Source organism: Nymphalis io, chromosome 17 (assembly GCF_905147045.1).
Source record: "Nymphalis io chromosome 17, ilAglIoxx1.1, whole genome shotgun sequence".
NCBI classification, from domain to species: domain Eukaryota; kingdom Metazoa; phylum Arthropoda; class Insecta; order Lepidoptera; family Nymphalidae; genus Nymphalis; species Nymphalis io.
This window is the reverse complement of record NC_065904.1, coordinates 7,731,564-7,741,950: the sequence shown is the minus strand read 5'-3', so window position 1 is coordinate 7,741,950 and position 10,387 is coordinate 7,731,564. Positions and strand designations below refer to the sequence as shown.

Here is a 10,387-nt window from a genome sequence, read left to right as displayed (position 1 = left end):
TTCACCAAGGTTTTGGTTTTGAGACCTACTATCATCTTTACTTAAGCATGGAAAACTAATAAGCACATACCAATCTACTTCAACACTAAGCCAAAATTTATGAGGTTTGTTAGAAGGTTTTATTTCATTAATTGTCATATCTTCGCCTAATTTGTAGCAACATAAGTAAATTTTAATTAATTTATTGCAAAGATTAGACGAAGCCGGTTTACGGGGATATTTTTTGTGCTGTAGGTGCAACGAACATAACAAATAGCAATAAAGTCTTCTAATGCTTCTAAAGTAAGTATCCAGTTATCACAACCGAGTTGTATATACGGTACTTCTTTTGTGCATTTTTGAATGTAACTCATAATATAATATAATTTATTTTTGCGAATGATTTGTTGGCGGCGACCAGATCGAGTTGATTCAGATGAGTTCGAGTGCTGTGTAAACATGATTTTGCCTGAGTGGTACTCTACAATCAACCGGTTTTCCCTACCCCTACCACCACGATTACGATTGTTGGTATTCCTAACATGCTGCAAAATCGCTAAGAGTAACAGATAATCTGGGTATTCCTGATATTCACAGTCTGCACTATCAGTTTGAACTAATAGCATGTAACTCAAAATCGTAATCACTGTTAATTTGTGCACTCAGACTCAATTTCCGATTGATCTTTTGATAGGTTTTGCAGTAGATGATGTGTTTCTTCGTTTTGAAGACTTCACTTTAGTGTTAATGCATAACATTTATAAGAAATAATGATATTTAGTTTGTTTAATTTGATAAAAATTATAACTCTACCCTCAAATCACAATAACTGCAACCCACACACATACCTGCGTATTAACGGACGCATCTTTTTACATGTAGGTACTTATTTTTGTATAATATAAACTTTAACAAATTGTGTATTACTTTTTTGGCTTTATTTACGAGTAAACTAATGTTTAATGTAATACTTTTATATACAAGCGGTCGTATGACTTTTAAATATTAATGGTTATTTAAATTCAATGTTAATCCTGAACAGTAGTAGTGTTAATTTTTTAGAAAAGAATTTAATTAGCTATATGGTGAATTGATTTTCCAATGATTTCTTCTTAAATATATATTATATATTTGTGAATTCTAAGCCAATATTTTATGTATCTGTTATTTTATGAGATAATATTTATTTAGAAAAAGTTAAGTGGAGTGTTTTACTTGTACTCTTAAGGTTAATTTTAGTGCCTATGTATATATTTGTAATATGCACATCAGACAATGTTTGGAGTAAGTTTATATTAAAACTTAATTTTAATTTTAGAATATTGATTAAGTCTTTGATAATATCTCATATAATTCAGTGGATATGAACACCAAGTTCATATGTTCCACTGTATTATGTATAATATGAGAATAAATTTAATACCAAAGAAAAATATTTAGCGAAAAAATCCGTGATGTTTGTAAAAGATTATGTAATTAAAAAGGGCGCAAAAGACTAGTCAGATGGAAGAGAATTGAAACATATAATTTTATGATTAACATCAGTTTATTATTTCTCCTTATATATTTTATTTATATTAGATATACTTGAAAAGTAATATTAAATATAAATATACAATTGAATTATTAAGCTATGTCTATTTTGCTCAACATATTTTTTCTTATGAAAGCATATTTTGTGAAGGAATTTTTCACTGGGAACACTAATATCTGATCAGGTGAATCATAACTAATGTACTCAAATAATTCTGGTACATGTTCATCATCAGAAAATAAATCTATTTCTCTCTTCTCTATCGTTTGGAGTGTGACACATTCGCATTTATTTAAATATATGCAAATATCTTGTACACTTCGAGTAGTAATAAATTCAAAATTGTTACTCAGAAACGTCACAGAGCAACCTGGACATTCGAATACTTTGTTCATTATAACTCCCGTCCATTTAAAAAATACGTCGTATTGTATCTGTGCTTCTAAATTGATCCACGGTGTAGGTATTATGCAAAATTCTGGCCTCACTTGTAATAAATAACGTTTCGAAAATTTCGTTAAAACTATTCGGTTTTCATACATGCCAACTCGTTTGATGATTTTTTTCGCTTCGAGATCTTCAAGTCTAGCTTTAAGAATGTTCCTCTCCATCGACAATATTTCCTAAAATAAATAAAGAAAAAATATTATTGTTTCCAACGTTATGATGTATTTTATGATAGGTTCTTTAGAGTTACCTTTAGTTCTGAAAATGTAAAACCCTCTTTTTTATCGAGTAAATGTGATATTATGACGTCATCTTTATCAAGATCCGGTGTATTTGAAAAGTCAACTACTGCATCCCTGAAAGCAGAGTTTTAAGAGAAGATAAACATATATTTTTAAAATTGCTGATAGAGTTAAAACACAAATTGAAAGTTAGCAAAAACAATATGTAATTAGGTACTTATATAGTACATTTTATGAGCTATAATTTATTACGTCAATATTTTCCGAGAGAAAACTCATAAAGAAATTTATATTCCACAACTATTGTTTTGGCTAAAGGTCTAAATATATATATGACGGAGATTTATTGAACAATAATGTCTGATCAATTAAACTTTAAACAATTGATCATGATATACAAATACATGGTAAACTTACTTAGATAAGGTGTCTAAAATACTTTCATATTCAAGATTTTTATATATTTCTGCAAAATTATTCAAACTAACTTTACTCTTCCAACCAATCATGCCAGATTTTAATTTGTACTTTGTCTCCATGTCAATCACATTCAATTGTTCTTCTTGCATAATGTTACCAGCAGACCCGGTGACCACGGGTACTGTGTCGGAGGTTATGTCCAAAACGTCACAACTGCACATTTCACACAGCAAGCAGTTCAGCTCACATGATCCTTTCAATCCATTTTGTGGTAAATCAGTATTTACAATTTCTGCTAAATTGTCTCCAAATTCTGCCTCCAATCTGTTGATCCACTTTCGTTTGTACACTGCTGCAATTTTATAGGACGACTGGACTATGTCATCAAAGTTGATCTTATTAAAGTGGTTGTTCAAAATTTTCTCTCTCGCAGCGATTGCTCCACATTTCCTTAGATGTTCTATGGCGCTCCTTAAAACTGGTTCTGAATATTCTTTGAATATTAGATATATTTTTTTCGCTGTCTCCGTATTTAATAACTGCTTTATAGACATCATAACGCTTAAGACAATAGCCTCCTTTAATGTTGCAAATTCTGGTTCAGAGGTTACTGGCGTCTTATACATATTATATGATCGATTAGCGGATGACGGTGTAATTGTGTAGTTTTTATCGAAATCATTTAGATCCATGGCTATACAGGGTACTCGTTTAAGAAATGGTTTTGTTTTCTCTATCTGAGATATAAGCCAAACTAATTCCATCATCGGTAGCCTAGCTTCATTGACATATCTGGATATGTTGGCGTGATGACGAAGCCTCAAAACCTTCAGAAACCCTTCATACTTTTTTATCATATTACGGCGACGTCTTAATTCATTTATGATACAATCTTTTTCGTGAGTCAGCACGGAATTTGATTCCAAACTCAAAGCTCTTTTATGGCAATAAGCTGCTGTCTTTTTGGGATCATTTATGGTTAGGAGATCTCTTGCCACAGTATTCCTTATTTTTAAGCAGCCTGGTTGTGAAATTGGACTCATTATTGTAATTGCAGCTTTACACATCATAATTATTTTATCCTCAAATTCTGACCAGACAATTTGCGAATCTACGGTCTTCTTGCGTGATCCTCTTTCGGTGCCTTTTTCGGTAATTCGATCTTTCTTTGTCTTTTGATTTTTTGTTACATCTATTTTCACTTTTGATTTCTTCTTTCGTATTCTTTTAGGTTTAATTTTTTTTGGTAGTGGTTGTGGCACTGTAGGATTTCTAAATATGAACGTACGCCATAAACGTGGTATGTCCATAAAAATGCTAGAATCAAAACCACATGGTCCTAAGCCATCTCCAAACCGCTGGCCATTATCATAGTCAGTTACATTGCATTCATTTCGCATTGGGTGAACTAATCTATACCGCTCACGTTTTGGCATGTTGATTGTCGTATTCGAACTGATAGCGATGACTTCATTCCAATAATTTGTAATATCATCCATTGAATTAAAGTAAAATGTTTTCTCTAATGCACACATGTCAACTTCTTGTCTTGGCCACTTGCCTGATGTATCTATTATTTTTGCATGACGATTGACATAAAAAACATAAGTGATAATACTTCCATCCCTACTCATGATTGTGGATGGTTGATTGATCAACTGAACAAGTCCAAGAACTGCAAGAACTTTTAGACCAACCCGTACTGAATTTTGGAGACTTTTTGATTGTAGCAGAATCCTACTCAAGTGGTCTGACGTGTCTCGTAATTTTGTAGTGTAAGACTCCTCATTTAACTTAAGATGACAAATATCTGATATATCTATATTATTTATATTTCCAAGAGCAAATTCAACAGTCATCTCCGGGATAATATAGAATAGAGAACCGAAACCAGGAGGATAAGTTGGGTCTAATTTAGTGTCACTAAAATATATTAATTTAGCGATAAATTCATGCAGCTTTTGAATTTTCATATATCTTGGGTAAACAAACTGTGACAATGGTCTTGATATTTCTGATTGATTGTTATGTTTTGGTTTTGCGTTCTTTTTTGTTTTTGCACAAATTTCTTTGTATTTAGATTTTATTATAGAATCTGTGGCTTTGATGTTAGGCGAACAAATTAAAAATGCAAATTTATTATAGTTTTTTGGTCTTTTTAGTTTTAAGATTTTTAGCTGACCGTCTTTCACTAATTTTTGGACAAACAATTTAAGTGCCTTGGTATCCATCGGTGGCTCATCTATTTCTTTGGAAACCAAAGTACTTAAAGTTTGAAATCCAATGACGAATTGAACTTCGTTTATTATTTTTAAAATCCCATTTGCAAATTTCAATTGTCTCAAAGTTGGATTTTTTTTAGACTTTAGTATTGAATCTTTGACATTCTCGAAGCCTTCTAAAACTTTAATTTCAGTTATTTCAGGCTCAGCATTATCTTCAGTTTCTCTATTTTCCATTTCAAGCTTGATTTTCTTTACTGGCACTTCATATTCAGCTTCATCACTAGGTTCAACTGTAAGTTGCACACCCGTTTCATCACTTACAATTTTGCTACTGTTCACATAATTCATAAGTTTATTTCTTTCATTTGCATACTCCTTATCCATTTCTTTAGTAGCTGCTACGGCGATATATCTAAAACAATAATTTAGTAAGTAATGATTACACTTGTTTAGCAATTTAGCAAGACAATATTTTTATTAAAAAAAGTATATATTTTAATTTTTAAAATAATAGTTAACATATAAACAAATAGTAAAGTTTTGGCAAACATTTAAATTACTCCACTCCATCTAATGGTAAGTGGAAGTAGAGTCCAAACGCGACGACGGCCTCTACAGTCTGGAAGAATGTTCTGTACTAGCCGCCCCCGCCTTGCTTGCCCGCAAGATGCTTCTTCACGCCTCGTTTGAAGGAACCCAGCTTATAAGAGGAGGGAAACACGTGGAAAAAATTCCATTTTTTAGAGGTGCGACAAAGAAAAGAGTTGCCAAATTTCTTCGTGCACGATGGAATTGATGTCACAGGCGGTGACATCGACAGCCAGCGTGCGTAGACGCGGAGCACGTGAAGGAAAGAATAAAAATATACATATGAGGTGTGAAACAGAAGCTTTGCATACCTGGCTGTTCTCTGTCTGCCTTTGTCTTCCAAAAATTCTCTCACTATATTTCTTGCCTTGAAATTTCTACAAATAGTTCTACTTGTGTAAAATTCAACACCGAGAAGCTGTGCAACTTCAATTTGTGTCAATCCATTTAGACCTGCATCTAAAAATCTTTCATAAGCTTGTCTCATTAAGGTGACTCCAACTTTGTACTGACATTTTAGAGGTACATCATTGCTTTCTTCATCTGACTGAGATTCATCACTTTGTGACACAAGTGTTATGAATCTTTTTTTAACAATGATTTTTTGCTTTTCACTTTTGTTATTAGGATTTCTTTCTAACTTTACTTCTCTGTCTTCCTGTAAAATAAGGGTCCTGGATTAATAAATATTTTAAACAAAGAACACTAGGACTATTAATACTTAAGTATGCTTGGACCCCTTACCTAAATCTACATTTTGATCATGAAATTTGAAATGAAAAAAAAACATTATTAATTTAATCAATATGTGTACAGAATTTTTCAAATGTCTGGTTGACTAAATCCAAAAGTAAGAGGAATATCGCTTAATGTAAAATGCTTAAAGAAGTCTCAGGTTAAATTTTGACAATTTAGCTGGAGATTGAAATTGTTAATTTAAAAAAGACATACATCCGGTAGCACAGCACAATCCGAAAACGTTGTCATTTAGGATATGCTATGCTGCCATGTTTTATTATATATAACTATTCAATTTTCAACACAGTCAAACTCTAAGATGTATAATCCTTTTCAACAACGTAATATCATGTTCTGATTTCAAAGTTTTCAGTCTCTACAGGCCAATATCAAGTGTAACAAAAATATAAGTTATCTTATAAGTCTTATTATAGACAATTAAAGTGATATAATTTTTTTAATACAATCATTTTTATTTGGGTACTGTGAATTTAAGATAATTCAGTTTCATTTATGTACATATAAGTTATGAGCAGAAAAAGTACTTACAAAACTGAAAACATTGATGGCCTTTTGAAGTCTTTTACTCTGTTGAGGAGTCATCAAACCTTTCTTTATCATAACTTCGTTCTGTTCGGAATGATCTTCTTGATTCAATAAATACTTGACCATCTCATGTATCTTTCCAACTTTAGGAAGTGACTGCAGAGTTGGCTTGTGGAATCTTTTTAAACGAAGAAGTATACTTTTCATAGCCTTTCCACCGGTGACTTGAGTACAGTACTGATTTTTTATTAAGTCAAGTTTTTGTAGAGCATTTCGGTTGTAGAACAATAGCTTCGGTTGCTTTACAATTTTGTTTAAATTTGTCATTCCTATTGTCATTTGACCCTAAAATTTGTCAAGTTCATATTTAATTAATAATGAAATTTAATTTTCAACAATATATTTGTTTTAAGACAAATTCATTTAATTAGTCAGAGTAAATATGTCTCAGTAGACAGAACATGTACACTTTAATCAGATCAGTCGCAAACTCAAATAAGATAAGGAAAATACTTAATTGAGAATTATAGAATATTTGTTTCTAAAAGACTTAAAACTATATCGTATTTAAAATATTTTTTACAAATACAAACATTTTCTCTTCCTCTTCCGATGACTTCTAAAATGCAATAATGTACAGGAGTCAGTTGATTTAGATATGTCATTGGCAAATGTGATGCCAATGACCTCCATCTTTCTTCCAGTGATGCAACTAGAACTAATTTATCATTATACTGTGATATTACTTCTTCATATGTCATTAATTGTGCAGCATCTTTTGGTATCAAAAGTCTTGTATCATAATTAGGGCATGAGCCATACTCATTTGGCACTGGATGAAACTCATAGGGGCCATCTAGGTAATCAGGCTGTAAATATAATATAAAAAATAAACATTAGATTTCAAGTAAATAATATTTGATGCTTAATATGGATTCATGAGAAAATAGTATTTTGAATGTTAAATTAAAGTGGTGAAATATAATGTTGTTGATTTATAAATAAAAAGATATAAATAAAGAACTGTTTGTAGCGCACAATATAGCAGAGCTATTAGCAAATCACTTGGAATAATTAAATTTATTTCGTTCAGGTCATTGGAATAAAGTATTGTATTTTTTACAAGTCATTTACTTTAATTATATATAAAATCTAAAGACCATTAAGGTCCACCACACCGATTTCAGCCAGAACCTGCAGATCTGCGGTCTTACATTTAGCCACTAGACCAATGAGGCAGAAAAAAATGACTATTACTATAAGGTCGACTGGAAGAGATTCTTATAATAAGTCAACCTGTGTTTAAGTATAATAAAAAAAACTATGATTATTTTTCAGGTTATGTGAATACAGAACAACCAAATAAAAGGTAATTTACACTTACTGGGTCTAACATGTGTCCTGTGCGTTCCTCTATTATTGAAAAACGATCTAAGATTTCTACATACGGATGCGGTTCACTGAGTTGGTAAAGCATAATTGATTCCGAATCTACGATGAATTTCCAAAATTTCATCTTCATCTTTAAAGTTATTGGTGAAGAAACACGATTTTCCATGCGTCTCCATAATAGGTCAATTGCTATACCTTCTAATCCTTCTAATGCGATTTCGTCTATTAAAAATTGCTTATAATCGAATGTAAAATATCTATGTGAGTTGCCTTGCATTTTAATTTAAAAATATGAAATTATAAATTATTTTGGGAAATATTTTTATTTCTTAGATATATGTCAAGTTGACTGCTAACATTTAGCTGACAGTTGACATTGGATACGATCAAATTAACTTCACTAACAATGAAAACCATTAATATATCGATATATGCTTTATAATATATTGAACTCATCAAATATTCAAGTTGATCGAATTTATACTAAGAGAAAACAGTATTTATTAGATCCTTACATATGAAACAAGCGTTTTGTTGTACTGGTCAATACTGATACTTTGCTCTGAAATATCTCCTCTTAAGATAAACAAAGTATCTGAAATATCTCCTCTTAAGGTTAAGAATTCCAAATTCAAATGTATAAATTCATTTAGGTGGTACATTTAAGTTTTGAAAACAGTTATTCATTTGTTTTTTCCTTATTATTTTGTTCTTTGCCGTCGTCGGTATATTTACGAGTTTATTTAATTTAGGGACTTTTGTCCTACTCAGGCACGTCAGTTCCATTGTCCCTTCTATATTTTGTAACATCACTTATTATTTATTGCTATTAGATAAAATTCCATGAGCATCCTAGCAGATTCTGAAAAAGGATCTTATAGAATGCTCTAAACTAATCCAACATCGAACAAACATACTTTTAAATTATTTAAGAGTAACTTCCTCTGATTCTGTGTCTTGCAACATTCCATCAACAAGTGATGTAGTAGATCTTCAATACGTCCACATCTATCACAATTAGTAGAATCATTTTTTTTCATTAGGAATCCGAAGCTTTTTGAAGGGATATGCCCAGATCTCAGACGATGAGCTGTAATAATATATAACCTCTTTATTTTATATTTGTTAAACCAAGGTATGTGAGGAGGCTCACTTTGAATTGTTCGATACCAAATTCCCTTATTTTTAGATATTTCATCGAAATACTCTTTCCAATTACCATAAATCTCTTTTTTGTACTTAATTAAAACTTCAGAATGATCCGGTTGTATATTAATTAGCCTTCCTGATAAAATTGCTTCTTTTGCTAAACGGTCAGCCTTCTCATTACCATTGATGCTTATATGAGACGGAATCCATTGTAAAATTATATTAACATTATTACACTAAAAATTGGTGCAATTTGCTTAATATATTATATGCTATGGGTAATCCTCTTCGCCCTAAAACACATCGATTGAGGTGGAGTAATGCACTTTTACTGTCTGTTAATAAAACGAAATTTTGTAAGCCCATAGACTGAATATATGTTAGTGCTTTCGAAATAGCCAGCAATTCTATTGACATTGAGGACTAAAGATTAGTGTTTATTCTGATTTTTTCTTTAAAATTTCTTATTGGAACATGGAACGCGGCACCAGAACCATCGTTACTTTTAGATCCGCCTGTATATATTCTAACAAAATCTCTATACAATTCATTTAAATCTTCCAGTGCCTTAAGTTTAATCGCGATAACTTCGTAATAATTTTTTTTATTATAAATGACATTAGGTAGTTTATGCTTAATACAACTTTGTGAATTTATTCTTTACATCCACGTATGTAATAAAAACATTTCAAGTGTTTACTACTGGCTATATTGTTATGTTTTGTTTTTAAAAATCTGGCTGCTAATAAAGGTTTCCTTTTTTTGCCAATAATTTAGTACTTTTTATAAATCCCCCTATTATTCTAAGACTTTGGTTTTGAATTTTATCGAGTTTAGATTAATTAACTTTACTACTATTGTCATATATAAAACTGCCGTAATCTATTCTAGACAGTATTAAGCATATGTAAATTTTACGTAGGTGATTCGGATGCATCCCCCAACCTGACCCCTGAATATATAAATTTTTTAAAATATTTATAAATTTAGATATTCTATTAATAGTTTCATTTATGTGCTTTGTCCACCGAAGTGGTCTGTCAAGCCATATTCCCAAATATTTTAGATTTTCCATCTGCTGTAATTGTACTCCCATAACTTTCAAGGAAATAGTTTGTCGTCTATGA

General features: G+C 31.2%; 1 protein-coding gene across 1 annotated transcript; it reads right to left on the bottom strand.

The window, feature by feature from the left end:
• Positions 1–1,506: 1,506 nt before the first annotated feature.
• LOC126774811 (uncharacterized) lies at positions 1,507–8,408 on the bottom strand. The gene is made up of 7 exons (XM_050496423.1): positions 8,104–8,408; positions 7,313–7,588; positions 6,723–7,064; positions 5,747–6,093; positions 2,620–5,259; positions 2,211–2,316; positions 1,507–2,136 (listed from the first exon to the last, which is right to left on the bottom strand). Exons 1-7 carry the CDS (start codon positions 8,386–8,388, stop codon positions 1,606–1,608), a joined length of 4,527 nt encoding a protein of 1,508 aa, XP_050352380.1. The 5' UTR covers positions 8,389–8,408; the 3' UTR covers positions 1,507–1,605.
• Positions 8,409–10,387: the final 1,979 nt, after the last annotated feature.

Coding starts and splice junctions, on each gene's coding strand:
- LOC126774811 (XM_050496423.1), bottom strand. CDS start 8,388: ATGCAAGGCAACTCACATAGATATTTTACATTCGATTATAAGCAATTT. Junction 7,065..7,312: donor TCGGAAGAGGAAGAGAAAAT/GTTTGTATTTGT, acceptor GACAAATTTTAG/GGTCAAATGACAATAGGAAT. Junction 2,137..2,210: donor TTACATTTTCAGAACTAAAG/GTAACTCTAAAG, acceptor TATTTATTTTAG/GAAATATTGTCGATGGAGAG.